The 21,399-nt window shown below is 31.2% G+C and overlaps 1 protein-coding gene and 1 long non-coding RNA gene across 3 annotated transcripts in view; one reads left to right on the top strand and one right to left on the bottom strand.

Moving 5' to 3' along the window:
• Window positions 1-21,006, bottom strand: part of LOC114132357 (putative transcription factor SOX-15) — an 80,052-nt gene extending 59,046 nt beyond the window's left edge. Inside the window, exons 1-2 of one of the 2 annotated variants that reach the window (XM_027997803.2) lie at window positions 20,332-21,006; window positions 2,983-3,563 (exon numbers count right to left, since the gene is read on the bottom strand). In XM_027997803.2, coding sequence (XP_027853604.2) covers window positions 2,983-3,563; window positions 20,332-20,420 — 670 coding nt within the window. In that variant the 5' untranslated portion in view covers window positions 20,421-21,006. The remainder of the gene's footprint in view (window positions 1-2,982; window positions 3,564-20,331) is intronic. The other variant, XM_027997801.2, reaches the window with a different exon arrangement.
• On the top strand, window positions 15,594-15,949 carry LOC126550659 (uncharacterized). The gene is made up of 2 exons (XR_007604738.1): window positions 15,594-15,682; window positions 15,750-15,949. It is a non-coding gene; the product is annotated as an uncharacterized LOC126550659 (long non-coding RNA).
• Window positions 21,007-21,399: the final 393 nt, after the last annotated feature.

The following is a 21,399-nucleotide window of genomic DNA, read 5'->3' as shown; positions in this document are numbered from 1 at the left end:
CAGTTTAAAATTGCCAATCGAATCACGTGGTAGGCAATAGAACAATAATACACATTTGTGTCAGACACATTTCAATAAAAAAATAACGATTGTGTACATTATGTTCGCAGAGTGTAATCGTAAAATGTGTTTGTTTTTATTATTATTATTATTTTTTTTTTTTATACCTGGTACATTTATAATTATACCCATAAACAACGGTGTTTTATCATCGTTCGTGATAAATATATACGCGCGAGGGTGATCATATAGGTATTGTAGCGTTAAAATATAAAAACGACTTTGCGCAAGGATTAGATAGGTATGAGGACGACTACGTCGGTGGCGGTGCGATGTATCGAATTTTCTAAGGTAACCAACCGGTTTGACTGTGTATGTAAATAATATTGCAACCACTAAGCGAATTTCCGCACGTTTAATTGACATCGGCAAAGACGTCTTACGACGCGTTCTAATATATAATATAAAACTATATATATATAAATATATGTATATGATATTATGTTTAAACGAACGGTACAGACGAGGCGGTGGTGATGCAGGCCGAAGAGGAGTTCGGCACGAGTGAAGGGCGAGCAAGAGAGAAATAATAAGTGAAGTTAAATAAGAAAAAAAATAGTATAATAATAATAATAATAAAGAAAAAGGGATATGTGATTTAAATACAAACAGGGGCGTTTTGTTCTATTTGTTCCGCCGTCGTCGCGAGGTTAATGCATTTGGCCCTTATATGGATAAGTCGGGTTTGGCGCGCGCAATAAGATACCGAGCTCGTGGTGCTCGGTAAAAATTTACGTATATATATATATATATATATATTATGTGTATAGTATATACATCTCGCCTTTGTACAAATAGAGGACAAAGACAATGTATAATACGCACTGTATAAAACTCACGCGCACGCGCGCGACTTGTCCTATAATACGAATCTGTGTGTTTGTTATTATTTATTTTATTTTTTTATTTGCGCAACTTTCAACGACTTACTACCTATTGTTTTGACTGCGCGCGTATAGCACGTGGTCCTAAGCTACACAGCTATCCCCAGCAAGCGGTATTATGATTATCCACCGGCGAAAAATGTCGTAACAGGTGTGCGTCGATGTTATCTATGCGCGCGTATATATAGCGCCGCCGAGGCCGAAGACAGCTGCGACGGAACTGTTGTAGGTATATGCTACACGGGTCGCAATAGTTATAGATATTCAGATACATATACCTATAAGTGCCGTGTGGGGGCGAAGTGAATTTTAGAAAAAAAAATTATCGTCCCGCTAAGCAGGTGAACGAATTTCCAATATAAAATATAGCTATACACACGGCCAGTGCCGTTGATTGACGACGACCGGATGCAATTGAAATATTGTATATCATAGTCATTCGACGATGTACATTTAAATTGCATATAAATATATGTCAGACCTAAGTGAGACACCCTGTATACGCGCGTCTTAAGCATGCACCTTTTCACTTTTTAATTTATTGTAAATATACGAAGTATATATTATAATAGCCTCTCGTTATACCAAGATATATGACTCAAATTTCGTATGCAAAGTACCGCAAACGAACGTTAGTTTATCTGAAAGACATACATATTATATTATGATGTATGTATATGTTTATATTTATAATATAATATAACTCGGAATATAAAATAAAAAATAAAATACACACACACACACACACACACACACACACACACACACACACCGAAAACGCAATGACAATAATTCGAGATGGATACAGAACTCGCCCGCGGTTTGTATCTAATTAATATCCGACGAGGTTTCGTCACTACAGTTATAGTAAGAAACAATACATAGTATTATAGTATTTATATTATTTATTATAATATTGTATTTTACTGTATCTCACTAACTTAACCTATAACGATGTATTCGTAAAGAATTTATATAGCGGTTTACCAGACATCCATTTGTGGCAAATATATATATTATTATATAATAAGATGACCGTCCAGACGTTTAGACGATTATTTTGCGTCATGACGTAATGCCATAAGGGCCGTAAAGACATAAATATTACTACTACCTACTACTACTATTATAGAGTCAATATGAAATTTATAGGTTTATGTACTTAAATTCACGACTTTACCTAACATAGTACTTATATGTTGTGTAAATAGAACACTGTATACATTTAACATTATAACATCACTACATATAAGTATCTAAATAATAAATACATAATAGGGACTGATACGCAGTCCAAAACAATAATAGACGGACAAATGAACTCCCGCTGTTATCATATAAATGTATAAATAGTAAATATTAAAAATTAGGTAATTATTGAGTCATTCAAAGTATTGACAATATTTCAATATCAGTACATTACACAATGCACATATCTAATAACTAAAAATGCTATTTTAACTGAAGTGGTAACTACAAGTGTATTACCAACTATTTCATCCTGATGACGAAATTTATTTATCCTCAACGAACTTTTTGTTTTTATACACACCAGGTAAAAATACATAGTGACTATTAATCCATATATTTCGTATTATGTTTGAATATTCAACTGACAATCGGAAAATTATGGAAAGATAATATTGCTTACTAATAGTTTTCAAATTAGTATAATTTTGATTTTTAATTAATTAAAAGCAGCATAATCATTGTAGTATAAATTAGTAGATCACAAAAACAAGCAACGTGTAATGAGAATAAAATATAAATGTGGTAAATGAAGGAAAACTCTGGAAATATGTTATCAAGCAGTGTGTATTCCCGTAAATAATAATAAATAATTCGCCATTATAACAATTCCCGTTGGTGGTTTCTAAAAGTCAATAAACGTGTTTTGGGAACACAATTTGTCTTTACAACTTCAGCGCCACCGTAGATAATTTTAAATAAACAATACTATATAACATATTATCATATTATATTATAACCCGTCATAACAATGATACTACTGTATAATATCATATTTTAAGGTACTTACCGAGCATCTTGCTAAGGTCAGCATTGTGCAAGTCAGGATTTTCGTCAGCCAATTTTTTCCGCTCCACCTTGGCCCATACCATGAACGCGTTCATGGGTCTCCGGATCCGCTGCTCCTTGACCGCTTTCTGTTGCTGTTGCTGTGTCATCTTGGCCGTCTGCTGTTGCTGCTGCTGCTGTTGGACGCCTCCGGACATGCCGTTGTTGTCCTGTTGCCTCTGCTGGTGATGCGACTGATACGCTGACGACAGCTGCTGTTGGTGGTGCAGGTGGTGTTCGAAAGCCGATCCACCGCCATTATGCTGCAACCAACAAGCCGTTGCCGCGTCATCCGAGGACTTTTGCGCTGACAGTGGAGGTGGTACTACCATTTGGGTCACTGGTATCTGCTGCTGCTGCTGTTGAATTTCGGCGGCCGTCGATTGATGGAACTGGCCCGCGCCGTAATTTCGGTGATACGGCTGGTAAGCGTACACGGAACAAGGTGAACCGGAAGTGGGCGAGTGACCTAGGCCCCCGTATAATCCCTGGTGGTGTGGAGAGTCCAGACCGTGGGTTTGTAACTTAAAGTCTTCGGTTATCCTGCAAGAAGAGAAGCGTTTAAACATGGTTTATCGTTGATAGATTAGAAATTTAATAGTTGGTTATATCTATACTCATTATTTATAGTTATTTATATTATGTAGCTTAACGAGCAAGTGCCGTCAATAAATACCAATTGGAAAATGATATATTAGTATATATAGTACCTAATACTTAAGTGGAGCAATTTATTATTATTTTGTACAGCCATATCCGAACTATAATTTCGAGGAAATATTAAAAATAATATAAATTTTTGGACATTTTTGATAAATTGCAATCGATTAAAAATGTGTGTTATCGTTTAAAAGAACATTAATGCATTTAAAATAAAACACTATACACGTAAATTTTTAAAAATGTATACATTTCAAGATTTAGATACTATAAAATAGTTTGATTAGACCAATAATATTAAAGGACCGATATTATAACGACGTATAAAATATTTTCTTGCATTTTGGACTCCCACTGTTTATGTATACCTATTCCTACTTATTAATTACTAATCAACTAAATGACGCACGATAGGTACTATATAGTATTATGACCGCTACTAAATCCGTTCCACATATTTTATAAAGGTACGCGAGATAGACGTATTTTATTTGCTATTTAACAAAATAGTGTGAGATCATAAAATATTATATTCCAATATTATATATATATTAGAAACTATCATAAAAGTCGTATAATAATAATGAATGTAATGCAGGTAATGATTATTTTTTTTAGCTGTCATTGGTCTAAGGAATCTATGTAAGTCAAATGCAACCAGACAATAATAAGCGGTTACACTTGTATTTTATACAGACTAATAATTGTTGACCAAAAATTTTTAAAACAACGCCTCGTTTAAGAATCAAACATATAATAATATGATATAAATGTATGGTGCATTGTGTTCACTATATAAAACACAACGTGTTCATGGTCATAGTGAATTCAGTACGATCAGATAAGTGAGAAATTACTTAATATTGATACAAAAATTAGTATCAAATAAAAATCGGAATGTCAAAGATGCGCGTACATTGAACTTCTGTTAATCAACGCACTATTGATAAGTTAATGTCGTCGACGTAAAAAACAACCTTACAATTTACAAGTATAACGATAAACAGACACATAATAAGTACATAATATTATCGCGGTACGCTGGAACAGCGGACACGTCAGAACGCTCGAGTTGACGTAGAACGATTTCCTACCTTTACTCGTTTTTGATAATTATGTATTGTTTCAATATAATCCTTGAATTCGATGATATGTAGATGATCAATAGGCATAGGTATATACTACACGACATATCAATAAGTACATATAAAACCTAGGTATACAATATATAAGAGTAGGTTTCGAATTGTTTCAAATAATTAGACGCATTGTTAACCGTGATTTAATGTTTAAAAAAAATGAGTCACGTGCAATAATTTAGCTTATATAACAACATTGGGGATAATAATATTATACGAGTAACAACGTACGTAATGTATAGCACAGAACAACGTTCTATTAAAAACCGATAATATATTTTATATGCAACGAGTACTACGGCCAATATGTGTATTATAATTTACATTTATATATATATAACTACCCAACGTCCTATTATCGATGGGGCCTCCAATATATTATTATACCACGCGGTATATACCGAAAACTACTTTCTTATCAGTTAAATTAACCTCTACCATTGTTAAGCGTGTCAAATTATTTCATTATTATTTTCTGTATCGCCGCACAGGCTGTTATTATAGGTAGGTATACGTCGTACGTATATTATTGGCATCTCATTAATATTGCATAAATACCTGTAGACAAAGCGTTCGCATTTGTTCTAAATAATAATAATACTATCCCCGCACTCGACACGGGTGCGATATCGTTGCTACCGCGTGTATCATAAATTGGAATATATACCTCTATGAAATATGAAAAAAATAGGGCAACAATATGCTCATGTGTGTAAGCGTACATACAGACATTATTAGCTGGGTATTTAAACCTATATCATATCGATATTTTCTGCTTGAAACGTATAGACAATATAATTTGAATAATAGCAATAACGCGCCAAGGACATAATGATAAATTATTATTCTTCAAATCCAAATAATAAATATTTAGCGCATTATACGTCCAAATGAACAAAACGTTTGTTAATTATACTATAATATAATTGCCCTTTAAAGAAATTAAAATTACAATAAAATATTATTATATTGTACTCGGCACGAAAATATCTATCTATATTCTATAATAATATACAGTACCATTATAATATCCCACCCTAAAATCCTGTAGTATATGACTGAAGACAGCTAGGATATTACGTATAACTCAAAGATTTTGATAATTCATGTAAAATATAAAGTATAGTGTCCAATAATTTTCGACTATTATACCTATATAAAAGTAGGAACCCATAAATTATAATTACTCACGAGCAAAATAATTAAGCGCCGAAAAATGAAAAATGCACTAAATTTTTGAAACTGAATTCCGCGGTTTGTATGAAAACTATTCGTTATACCTACACACAAACGGACTATTCTGTATCGAAGTCACGAAAAATGAGACGTTATCTTTTTAAACAAATTTCGTGTTTTGTTTGATACCCATATGTATAATAACACGAACACATGCACCTACATAATACAGCGGTTGATTATTATTCGACGAGATCGAAATTGTTTTGTAATCGCCGTGTTCTCGATTACCATTGCTGCACCAGAATGTAAACGTCATACTCGAAATGTTATTAAAAATAATAAATTTGTCTCGACAGTTCTTTTCGCATGCTTACATTATCGTATAGAGCGTATAAAACGACGACGGTGTGAGGGGAGGTAAATTAATTAAATGTCATTATTTAGGAATTGCAAAATTCAGCGCGGAAATCTAGAAATTCCACAGACGGCAGATTACACACCTATCATAAAGTTATATAGAATGGACGTATTTGGGTAAAAGGTAGAACCGTCGATCAAGAAGATTCTAATTACCTTTAAAAATAAGTTGGTAAATTATTTTACACATTCCCAGTTATAAAAGAAAATCACGATAAACCCGAATATCATAGATAAGCACTTCTAAAATCTGAGTTTCGTGGACTTTGTACTTCCTCAAAGTAGGTACCTAACCTTTTGTCTATATTTTTTCATATATAACCCCTCTAAAACAACTCGTTTACGTCACTATGTAAAACGTACGCACTACCTCACGAAAATATAAAAACGCAGTAGAGGTATACCAATAAATTTAAATATCACATTATATCCGTTTGTAGTGGTCAATTTTTTCGTCGTCTCTCGATATCTCAACTAAATGAACGAGAATATTATCACCACCTGTATATTGTACATTATGACACTTGTGCGGGTCATATCAGCCCACCGATTTCGATCGATTTTTATCATTTACGCGATATATATCCAATAGCGTCCGGATAACGACACAACGAATGGACTGGCCAATGCGAACGGTGCAGAACGCAGCCATTTATTATTTGTCACACCGACAACTTGGGTAAAAATTTTAAACGAACACAATATAATACAATATATAGGTATATATATTATATACAAAGAGAAAGAGAGAGGTAACCTGTGGTGTACGATTACGCGAAATCGATGTTTTTTTTTACTATTATTGTTTTGACAAAAATTTCCCGTGTGCAAGAAGTGTGCACGTGTCATTGAGCTGTATTATAATACAATAAAGGTGCAGTATGGTACGGATTATATAGTTCAAATTTTTACCAACGTATAGCTCATACGATGGGTAAATTATAAGAGAATATTTTGCAAAGTAAAGTATGAAAGATTATAAGAATTACAATCAAAAATAAAAATATGTGGTATAAAATGGACGAAGAAGATCCAACTTTAAATTGGCAATTACAGACTATCATAAAATGGTAAATATACTGATTGATTAACTTTAAAGTGTTCATACATATTATAACAAGTTATTTAAGTTGCTTTTGTAAGTTGTAACCAATTATTTAATAACATAAACGAAAATGAATGACAATAAACGCGCCACTATGACAATTATAATGATAATTACTTTTAATTTTACACTAAACAACACTTTTTGACACATAATCCTTAGGCAGGTTAGCACAGTCAACTATGTTATCATAATATATTTGTACATAATGTATTATATTGGTAAGGTCAATGGCGAACTTCAAAATTTTAACTCGGAAGTCAAATTTTCAACGGCCCCTCTCTTCCAAACATTAAATAAGGGGATCTAAAGGGTGGAAGTTGCATTTATTTTACATAACAATTATTTTATAAACGTTTAAATTTAATGTTATTGTATGTTTTAGTAATTCAAAATTGTATAATAAAAATAAACTAACTTCGAATATATTATGCATAGGTAATAACAATAAATATACGAGTAAAAATAAATTAAATACCTACGTACCAATACCAAAACGATTGATCGAGACAATTCAGCTCACAATGACGTTTTGTTAATATTTGGTAGTATATTGGTATATAAAAGGACCCATATTACACTTGTTAACGAACCGATTTCGCGAATTTTGTTAGAATTCGCTGTTTTATATCATGTATATAGAAAGATGTTTATACATTTTATACGTAAATAGCAGCGTATATTTTTTTATACAACGTATTTTTCGTCCACAAATTTCGTCCTAATAAAAAACGATAACAATAATAATGCTTTTTTTCTTTCTTTTCTTATCGCCAACGCTTCCGACGGGTCACGTTTGACATTCAATCCTCGAAAAAAAAGCTTATCATATAATAATTATTATTTTAGCGATAAACTCGTTTCGCTCATGGTGCACTTTACGATTTACACACGGCCGTCTTATCTACGAGAGCATACACACGCTCACACGCGTGCGCGAGCCTTTACAAATATACACACACACGCAGCACTATAATAATATGTTGTATTAATATTAGTTATATAATATTATATACACATTAATATATAATATGTAAAAAATTACACCTGCTGCACGTGGTCATTGTGATAAAAACAGTTTCCTGAATCGGACTCGAAAAATAGTCTTGTCATTAAAAAATAGTTTCATATACACAATGAAATTATAAGGAATATATTGTTTGTTTTATTCAACAAAAATTAAAAGGACGCTAGAAATCATTAAAACGTGCTGAAATGCCAACTAATACCTATGTAATCAATTACATTATACATGATACATATAATAACTACATATGAGTACAAACCGCGACGGCGAAACCAATGGCGTAAGATTACGATATTATTACGATTTATTCCCTGAGATTGACAAATATCCAAAATTATGTATTTTCCTCTTGAGAATATAATTTTTACCTTTTTATCGACGTCAGTTACGGCACACAGACATATATAATATTCACACGCGAAGGGTTTTACGGTTACGTTTTTTTTTTATCTGTTATTTTGTTATTATTTTTTTAAACATATACACGCGTTATAATAATACGTTTATCCGGTTGGGCTATCACGTACCTATTGTTATCTTTTACAGTTTTACATGCGCGTTACGCCGATTACGAGCGTATATATTAACACGCGGTGCAAAATATGGACAATTAAAAACAATACTAATAATAATATTAATATTATTATGTTTGTATTATCGCAATAGCATATTATTTTAATATATATGTATAATATTGTTTTTACGGCTTGTTGCTTTTGTTGTTCGCGCACATTTTACCTACGTCTCTTCTTCTCCTTCTTTTCGCGTATATAATATATTATACCTACAAACGCATTAGATACGATAATAGTATATTACGTCTACGTGCATCGTCTATAATATATTATTATAAACTCGCATAGGTACCTATTCAAAATAAAAATTATCTCAAATGCGCGTTGTATTACTTTTAAATCTGGACACTTAAACGATTTTAGTCGTGTACCAAAAACTCGTTATTGCTGATTTATAGTACCTAGAATCATAGAGAATCTATGAAGTATAAATTATTATATAAATTCAATATTATATTCTTCATTATTAAGATAGGTATTACATATTTTATTATATCTACCGAGTAGAATTCATGTATATTTATGTACACCTTTGAGAAATCATTCAAGAACGTATAGACTATAGGTACATATAAATATTATAATTTTAGCTTAGAATATATTATTTATGATGCATTTATAATTAATACTTAAAAAAACAAATACCTAACAATTTTTTTCGATACATTATACTATATGTATTTTATTTCCAAATAAAAAATGTATTTACTATTATTTATTATACTGCAGTATTAATGTTAATTTCATTATTTTAAACAAAAATTTAAAAACTACAAATTCTCTGAAATAAATTCCTAATTCCTGAGAATACCATTAAAAATCTCTTGGTTCATACAAAATAAATATCTTCATAACGATTAATGACACAAAATTACTCTATATCAATTGACATTCAACACGGATTATAAATACGAGTTAAAATTTAAAAGATGGACTAATAAATAAAACTGAAGAGCTCTTCACTTCAAAATCAGCGAAAAACCTCCATAACCCAGATTAAAACCACACCTACTACAAGATATCTTCCTAGAAAACCACGAAGACTATAACTAAACAACTAATAAAAGAAAATATTTCTGTAAGTATTATTATTTATTTGTAATATTTTTATTATAACATTGTAAAATCATTGAGTATATTGACACTTATAGCTAAAAAATATTAATAAAAAAAAAATTACTACGATGACAGAAGTGTGCCATTACAATAAAAAAAAAAAAAATAACACGTGCACCAAATCCTACATAATACTGTATCAATAAGAATTATAGGATTTAGGTAATTGGTAGAGCACAATATTGTTATAAATAAACGATTAAAGAGTATTATATGGATACCGAACAGGAATTATAATAGTTAGCTATCATGTTATAGTATACATATATAATCATATTTTTACAACCAGTTATTACCTTAATCCAAATAAATTAACTGCAATCGTAAGTATTTAATCAAATGTAATAAAAACGTCTAATAAACACGTATAATATAGATAGATCATTAATTGATTGCTATATGCTGTAATTAACAAACTATAAAAATTAAAAATATACGTGTATAATACACTTAAATAATAAATGATAAAATATTTTTAACAATTGCATTTCACATTGCAAATGGTAACAGGGTGTATGAGTAAAAATGTATAATTATTCCATCCAACTTTTATTGTCCGTGCATAAAAATAACAATACAAGTAACAAGTGAATAGATATCGACAAAAATTAAGTGTATGAGTTTTCAAGTGTTTATACATTTTTACCTATATACATAGTTCAAGTACCTACCTACTTAAATGTATTATTTTTATAATTTATAAAGCAACTACGAAGAACAAAAAAAAAATCATAGATTCTTCCTCAATATCGATTGATTACATAGTTTTAATATTTAGTATTTAATATTTATTCCTATCTCTTGACTAAGCTTATATCTTATGTCGGAAGAATGAATGCCGTTATATCATCAGGAAAAACTCAAATAGTCACCTATCAAAATTATTACGAAAATGTATTGGTCATGTACTCATGTCAAACATATAAGGTAGGTACTCTGACGCATTTGAGGTCACCTATAAGAGATTATTACTGCGCCACATCGACCTTCAATTTTTATCACTTTTTTGCGATATGGGATTAGTGTTTTGTTGGCATGGTCCATATTAATAGCTGATATATATATATATATATATATATACATATATCTATATTAGATTTATAAAATATTAAAAATTAAATTATTAATTATAATAAAATTTATAGGCATTATAATTTCAATACACTGTTAAAATATTTTTCAATAAAAATGTCAACATTTTCCTTTTTCAAAGATTTTTAAAAATGTTCTAGAATGTTTTCCGGTGTCATGGCATATTAGCGTCCATATGCGCGAATCGTGCATGATGCTATATATACGCGTGTAATGTAGGTATATACGATACAATATATATCTACATACCATGGACTATTGACTTTGCTCCACGTAAGTCTCGTCGTCCCTCAATCGCGAGAAATCTAAAGTACATTTTTCCGGTCTAGTTCGATTTTTACCGCTCTACCGGTGCGAAATAATATATTAAATGACACGAATAATGTTAGACAGTAGATGTAGATGAAAATTCATTGGAAAACATCGTAACATATTATCAACATTATTATAGTACCTAATGTAAATTGTATTACAAAAATATAGATTATGTGTGAGATCGCTAAAATGACACTATAAAATATTATCATATTCATATACCTATAGTACTCAAGAAAAAGGTGAAAAGTTAAGATATTATTAATTATTATGGATGTTAAAATATCTTCAATTTTTCTAATCATACTTATAAACATCCCAATAGTTCACTAATCAATTTTTCCAAATTCGTAAGATTTGCGGATAACTCGGACTAGTGTAATTATGTGATGAATTCTAAACCATAATATATAACGGCATTATTTTGAACATACTTTTTTAGCACTTCAACACAGATAGCATAGTGCCATAGTCAATTTAAACTTTAAACCGTATTTTTAAATTTATATAAAAAATAAACATAGAAAACTGCCGCATTTAACAAGTCCCTATCTTTTAATAATATAATTTATATAACGTTTTCTTTTTATAAATTATGACGAAATGAAAGGATTGTTTATTTTATTTACTAGATTTTAGAACATTTTAAACAACTCATTGTATACTTATTCTATGTATTCTATGTAAAATAATAACTCCGGTAGACAGTAGTTAATATATGATGGCGTAACTCGCGTGTAATATTATTGTGTTTCAAAAGTTAAAAACGCACCGGTGAACTCATTATTTGGATGTTTTACGCAATTTTTTGTGAATTGCATTACCTATACGATAATTAGGTATAAACTATGCATAATTAGCTGATATCATTACAATAGTAGAAATACTAAATAATATATATTAATAATAACTATTATCTTCTGATGAAAACATAACAATTTTTACGAGTAGCCATGCATAATTTTTAGATTCTGAGTGGAGCGATGAATGTATTGATTTTATTATGATGTATGTTATTTTCTGCAGGAAAAATTTTAAATTAGTGTCATCGATGTTATTGAAAAGGTAAAAAAAATCCAAAACCAAAATAAACAAAGGGGGAATAGAAAAATTAAAATTTTTTCACAAAACCATAGTATTCAATAAGAAAATTTTGAAAAAATTCATCATAATTTCTAAACTTTACAAACTGTAGTTAAACATAATTCAATTTTATAGCATTTGAATAAAAGGTTTCTCAACAGTATTTGTTACTGTAACCAAAATATCTAAAAAAATAAAAAGATTAGATGCAATATTTTTTTTATATAAACTTTAAGTAAAATATATAATATCAGTCTAAAATATTTATTTTTTTCACTACAATAATTTATTTTAACCGAATAATTTACCTATCAATCCCATGTGGTTTGGAATATAAATATTTCTTAATTTATGGATACAAGCTTTTTATGGTTAAAAATAACTAAATGAATGTTAGCCCTGGGCTACCTAATGTTATCGGCAGGCGTACACTTATAATGTAATTAATTTTACTCGAAATATAATATATCATAGGTACATGTACTTTGTGAACATTTTTTAAAAAATGTCCACCATCGTCACCTTAATGCCGTGTTTACATGGGTCAAACAACTGCAGTCATCGTGTGGCGATATTGAAATGCGTTAATTCATTTTCGACTTATACACGATACATAATTAATTCGATTTAATTTAAGTCGAAAATCAGTCTAGTTATAGCCGATTTTAACAAATCAATCTTTGTCACATGGCTACAACTATCGTATCCACACTCAGATTACCAGCAAACGATCAAATGGGTGATGGGTTGAAGAGTGGGTAGTTATGATCGGAGGAGTGAGGAGGGTGTCATTTTTACGGTGCGTGCGTAATGGTTCTGCATGGTTACACTCAGTATGCTTATATATATAATATATATGTATGTGTGTTGGTGCGATGACCACCGAGAGAACACGTCCGCTTGTGTGTTACATATAGTGGCTGTCATCGTCATATAGGAGGTACGCGCGCACACACACATACACACACACGGTGCTTATTTTAGTTTATGCACTGCACAGTATGTATGTATATGTATGTGTGAGTACGGTCATGTGCGTGTCCTAGACGATATTATTTTTATCATGTGGCCTATACGTTATTTTGTTATTTTTTTTCTATTAGCACAGACCGTATACCTACCTACCTATATATATATACATATGTGCGAGTGTGTTACATGAGTTCCCAAACGATATTATATACTATAATGTAATATTTGATTAAAGTTCCAACACGCATAATACACGGTATCAACCATATATATACGTATATATACATTATATTGTACAGTATTTAAGTATATTACAAACTATAACATATATTCACGATTATTAATTTAGTATACGTTATGAGTTACGATTATTCTACACAAATCGTGAATTTTGTTTGTAAAGGTTATGTTTTAATGTAATATATAGTTATCGTAACTACATATATATATAATATGTATGTGTGTGTGTGTAGTGTGTGTGTGTTAGAACCACACAGAATAGATAAACTAAGTCAGGCGATACTCTAGCACTTGACGTTTACACACCGTACGGCAGTCGTTATCGATGATAAAAAATAACATGATTATCTCCTAATACTATTATATGTATACATATATATCGTATATCATCCTACGAAGATGACCACCGCCTGGCCGTGTGCTACGCTCGAGTATACACCGAGCACGCCTGAAGGGCATCGCGAAATCATGCAGGTACTCATCTACACCTGTCGTGTACCAGCGCATAATATAATACGTGCAGCACTTCGCGTTTTATAGTCGTCGTCGACCATAATAATAATAATATAATATGTGTTATTATGCGACACTCGAGAAGTTGTGCAATGTTCAAGAGGATATATTAATATTATATATATATATAATATATATAAGATGTATGTGTGTGCGCGTGTGAGTGTATATATACTACAAGCCGTCGATAATCTCAACTATGTGGTCGACACGTGCGACACGTCTTTGCGACGCGTCCGAAACGAAAATTGGACCGAAATTCACCGTGAACAGGGTCGCGAGAATACGAATAATAATCAAATTCGGTTTATCATTGTCGAGTTGTTGTTTCATTCATCATCACCGTCGGCGTTTCTGCTGCCTGCGCACTGAACAGTACGGTTTTGGTCAATGTTATTTTACTATATATATATATTATATATTATAATGTTTTGTGCTGAGGTTTTCTTCCACTACCACCGGTGGTTCCCGGCAATATAACGTAATAACTAACAAGTAATTATGTAGAATCCGGATTTACGCATATTATGTATTTTCATAAAATATATAGATTTTTTTGATTTTTTTCTGCATTTAGATATTATGAGGCTATATAGGTATTATTTATATTTGCAGTTTTATTACATACTTCAATTATTGGGCATCTACTTATAAGAAAACTACAATACATTTTGAAACACTCTACAGGTAATATAAATCCTGACTCAAGACTCATAATATTCATTTATTTTACCTCTGTATTTAAAATGAGCAGTATTGAAATAATTAACCCCATGTAAGACATAAATTATTAATGCAATAGAGCATTCCAAAATCTAAACATATTAAACGATATATATTATTACTTATTGTATATAATCAAACAGTTATCATATTTTATATTTATATCGCAAAAAACACACTGTAAACATTGTCGTTAAATTTATGCACGTGTTAACCACTTAAATTAGTCTGCACTGCAGTCTACAACATTAAATATAATATAATTATTCTTTGATCAATTCACAGATACGTACAATTTCCAAGTATTTTTTCTTCTTCCTAGATTTGCATTTTTTATTTTTGTCTCGTTGGATTAACGGAAGGTGAAAACGTGTTTTTTCAGAATGATTGAAATTAACGAAAGATTCAGATGATTAGATCAGGAAGAATGAAAAGAAAAAAATCCACATTACTTTAACGAAGCGTTTTACATTGGAGCCACTTTCTTTAGACACGGGATCCCGATGGTAATTAACGTTAATTTAAGTCACAACGAGATTTAAATTTTTACTTGTTTTATTTATATTTTTTCAGTCTAATTTTTATACATTTCGTTTTACTTTGTACGCTCGACGGCGCGTAACAGATAGTCGAATCGTGTGTCACATACATCTATGTGGGTACACGCCGGCGATGACTGCAGCATACACATATTGTGACAAAAAGTTTTTTTTCATTGACGTATTATTATTATAAAAAATAATAACACGTAGGTATATGGTTTTTTCGACATATTTACGATTATTTTCATATATTATTATTTTTATTTGAAATCAGCATAGACTGCGAAAAACACCATAAACTGAGCGCTAAAATGCGTGGAAATATGTACTTCGTGTCCGTGAACAAAAACGCAATTATCGTGCATTTACATAATTTAATAAGCAATGAAAATTACATATTTTCGGTCCAATATATGTAGTGTTACTTATCTATAAACCACATAAATTCATTGAATGAAAACTAACGTACAGAGCTTAGCTTGTAAAAACTAATAAATAAACACAACTTTAATATTGAAACTACAGTCCTTTAAACATCATAAATATTTCTAAATTATTTAATTATTAAGTACTATATCCGTGTTGCAATTTTGCTGGGAAAAATTAACACGAGTGTGTTTGAGATTCGACGTTTTCAAAATTCATAATAAAATTATTTAAACATTGAAGTGTTTTATAAAAAAAAAGAAAAAAAATACAGATTTTATTCCATCTAATAATCTAATCTAGTGACTTTATAATGTTATATATGACATCATTTATAAGTGAGTGTTCGATTAAATGAGTGTTTCGAATAATGGCTATTTAAATAAAACAGTTGATTAAAAGCTAAGTGATATCAAAATCAAATACACTATAATATACTGTTATAACAATATTGTTTATAAACATTTTTACTTGCGTATGCGATCTTTTTTGTATTTTGTATTTATTCAGTTCAATAGTTTAATAAAAGTAATTATTATATTATTTCTTAACAATTATTTGTATTTACAATTAACTACTAAATGATATAATAGCATTTTCTCGTCTATAAAAAGAATACGAATTTATAAATTTAAATTATTTACGAAATTAGTGGAATATTCCATACAATTAATTATATTACTATATGTCTATATAATAAACTATTATAATAGTATTTTAGGTAACGCATAAATAAAAAATAAAAACACAAAATACTCGTCAACAAAATTATCAACACTAAATAATGACCAATAAAAAAAATAATCGCACCACAGTCCACTGCAGCAAAAGATTGTGTATTTTTTTAAAAATATTTTAATACAAATAAAAAGTATAATATAAACATTGTTTTCTCTTATACAAGAAAGTAATTTTGGTAGGAACGTATAATAAAAATATAAAATATACGTCATATTAAATATCTTTCCTGACTATTTCTCGTAAACGTTTAGCTCACGCGTCACGCCCCCAGATCACAATCCACATACTTCTTTGATTATTGAAAACGGATAAGAAGAACAACTATTTTTTGTTCTGTTTTATTATTATTATTTTTTTATGGCAAAAATAAAAGTAAATAATTTTAGAAAGAAAAATTCTGTGGGAACTCGTTCGCTTAAATTGTTACAACAAATTAAAATAGTAGATCTAACTCATGCATATTAATAATGTTGCTCAAATTTTACTATTCCGCTAGATCCGTTTCCTATTAATGCCGGTTAATTTTACTTAAAAGCATAATGGTTTATTTTCCCAATGACGCATCGCGATGCGTAGATAACAACTGCGCGGGATCGAGTGAAAGGGTATAATATATTATGATAAAAGGCCTACGTTGGATAATACGGCCTAATTACCAGATACTTATCGGGTTTTTTTTTCTCGAGATTAATAATAATAGAGGTCAAGAGTCAGGCCAATACTCCCGTTGTATTTACTCTCATTGTAAGATTAACAAAAATAAGAAAAGCGTATTTTATGCATGTGTGGTGGTTGGACAATTTATATGGAAGACAATACCTATATAATATTATAGTCTATAATACTGCTACTATGTATAAGTGCACCACACACTTTTTGTTGTCGCTTGGTAGACACACAGCTGTTTAGTTCGACCATGATTTATTTATAGAATATTATATTATTATATCGCGCAATTCAGTAGCTTTATTATATTATTATACGTACATAATATCATGTTCTATGAAAACACGGTCAATAAGGTATTAACCAAAGATAATTATACACAGAGACGCATGTTTACAGGAAGTGCGATATTGTTTGTTTTTATAGTTCTTACTCGAAAATGTGATAACGTGTTACCTACGCGTTCTAGCCGTCTCGAGAGAACATATTGCTTTCGATGACGAAAGTACATGTGGCGGCGTTGTGTTAATGATAAAAGAAAAAAAAAACATCGAATGTGTGTTTAAAGTGAAATTTAGACTACACGCAGTGGTTGCATTATATTATGTATATAAACTATAAAGAGTATAGACTAAGGCTATACGCGTATGCATATATATTATTATTATTATTATTGTGTGTGCACTGTAAAAGAATTGAGAAATACCGAAATCATATCGATCATATACCTACATGGCTACAAATTATCACTGTGTGCAAAAATGTTCTTTTTATACGCGTGATGAAAATCTTAAAGGAAATTACATGTTTATTTAGGTACTGTAATATTGTTGTCTGTACTCGTTTAAATATGGGATGGAACTATAATGATATCGAACAGTCTACGTGTACTTGAAGGTATATAGAGAAGTCATACTATATGCACATATTATTATACTACACCATTTGACAATTACTGATAGTGACTTTGCGAATAGTTTCAATTTCGAGAAAGAGTTTGTGAGTGTGTTTAATAATAATAATAATAATTATTATTATTATTATGTTAACAATAATGATATAATATATAAATAAGAATAAAACGATTTTTTTTTTTTTTTATCGAACAAAACTATATTTGAGCATCTGTTTTCGACTGACCAAACAATTACGCATCAATCAAGACACGTATATTTTCACAAGTTTTGATTAAATTATATGACACGGGCCAATGGAAGCTGCGTCGTGTGACGATTGGCTGGTTGCGGGTTTTATGATTCCGAATAAAATTATCTTTACGGCAGCAATAAAAAAAAAACCAACACCTTATAGTCGTTCCCGTGGAATATTTTACGTTGGAAAAAAACCGCACTTTTAACAGCGTTACAAGATAAAAGTTTCATGTGAGGTCAATTAGTTCTGGTGTAGACTCGGCCTTGGCGGATATGCTTAAAAATAGTTTCGTGACAAAATTTTTAACTAAAAGAAGGACTGACTGTACACCAAGTTAAGATAAAATTTATAAATTTACGTTTCGAGTGCTACAAATGATGGGAGACAAGAATGTTAATGGCATGCACATATTACTAACTATAATTTTCGTATTTTATTACCAGAATTAAAACGCACAGCGATATTTTTTCTTGTTCGATATAATATGTACGAGTATTTATATTCATGTAATAAACTTATCATAAATATTCCATTAGAATTAAAATACTGACCCAGAAAAAAAGTGTTTTTACCTAGTACCTACAATAACGTTTCAACGGAAGTCATAGGTCATCGGGATTTTCGTTCTTCAAGAGAAGAGAATAGACACACAAATGCCACATACCTATTATATACGACACATTAGCACTCTTCCTTTCACCGAGTTCCTTAATCTGTGATAAATGCTTGTTTCATTCTGTTATTTTTATTTATTATGATTATGGACGATAGTATCTTGTATGTAATTATAAATGTTTCGTCGGTGTTATGTTTTTGATGAATGTAACGACTTAAACGTTAGCGCACACAAATAAAGAAAAAATAACTTCATCGTTGGATTAAATTGGTCATCATTAAGATCTGCAGGAATTGTACAGCAACGATCTAACCTTAGGTATTGGTATACTTGGTACCATCAGGTATTGGTATACTTGGTGCCATCGAATCATTTAAATCGATAGGCAAATCGAATATACATCGACGAAATGATAAATAAATTCAACACCACATATTTTTTGTAAAATATAACGACAATTAGTTAGGTACGTTTAAATAACAAGTGTTGTTACGCACAGTTAATGATGTAAAAAAATGCACTACACAAAAAACCGACCCTAAATTTCCTATCCACCAGCATAGATTAAGAAGTGCGAGTTAGTACGAATAAATTCACGATATATTTATGGGATTAGACTGACCAAAGTTATAGTGAAAAAAAAATAAAATTTGACTGTCTAAAAAATTTTAGTATACAATTTTGATGGTAATAAATGGAAATCCGTGGACACTTATATTATTTTATTAAATGATCATCATCTACAACTTCTATTTATATTATACAGTGATAATGGTATTGTGTTTTTCAAAAACCGCAAAAAGTAAAGGGTGAAGAGTTGATTTTTGAAAAGCCTAGCGACAACTTTCCTGCTTTTTTCTACATCAAAAACTGCAGTTGTATTAATGTAAAGATTCCTATAATAGTACCTATGCTAAAGTGCGAGAGTAAATACGGCTTATAACATGGGCAATAGAGTCGTAAAAGACAAAATAAAAAAGATTTATTATAATTAATGATAGTCAACACTTACGAGTAACCGGAAGGCGCGTACGCCGCAGCGATGTTGTCTTGTATCATAGTGTCTGGTTCGGGATCGGCGACACCAGACGAAGAAGACATTGTTGTTGGCAGCAAGTCGGTGGGAACGCGGTCATGTCAAAGACATGTCTTACGCGAATACGGTGAAAAAAAATCAAAAGGAAAACCCCGCGAATCGAAATCGAAAAACGACCCGACGTTTGCCGGAAAACCGCGGGAACGGTCTCGGGTATGCTCCGTCTGTTGCTGAAAACAGTAGACGGAAGTGCTTACGACGATACAATTATTATTATCTTCCGAAACGAACGAACGACGACGCGACGAAATTCGGTCGAAAAAAAAATTGAAATTGACTACTATAAATACGTCTATGTAAACGGCCGCGATCGGGAGCGAACCGGCGCACTAGCGATTTTTTTGCCCGACGAGTCGCGGTGGCGATGCGACAACTTGTGATTTATTTTTTCACTTTTTCTCCGACAAACAGTAGAGCTCCGAAACAATAACGATACTTTAAAAAAAAAAAACCGACGACCGAACGACGTTTCGCGTGCGCGGGTGAACAGATACGACGTGTGTGCGTTTACGTTTGCGCGCGCGAGAGCGAACCACTAGAACAGCCGAACGAGTTATGGCGTACTGAATCGGTTTCGGCCGGTGCGCGGTGTGCGCAGGACGGCCAAAGGGGATAACCGGCACCTATGCGTGTTACCTGGCCTTCGTGCGCCGCGCGCCGCGCTAGTGATGTGCCGCCGCCGCGCCGTCGTACGCACGTATATTATATTATTATAATATAATATAGGTAGCGTATGGTATATACCAATTACCAATAGGTATATACTCGTAGTGCGGTTGCGTGGTATCTCTCGGAAATAATAATAATAATAGTAATGATATTAGGTATATGGTAATAATATTATGCACCGAAACGACCGTGGCCAATCGGGGCAGAATTACGACTTACGAGTGCAAAAAAAAAAAAAAAATCGTATATTTATAATGCGTATTGCTTACTACTACGCGTACGTACGCCGTTCGGCGAAGACAGCAGTTGTTGGAA

Source organism: Aphis gossypii, chromosome 3, assembly GCF_020184175.1.
Source record: "Aphis gossypii isolate Hap1 chromosome 3, ASM2018417v2, whole genome shotgun sequence".
NCBI classification, from domain to species: domain Eukaryota; kingdom Metazoa; phylum Arthropoda; class Insecta; order Hemiptera; family Aphididae; genus Aphis; species Aphis gossypii.
This window is presented reverse-complemented; position numbering and strand designations above follow the sequence as displayed.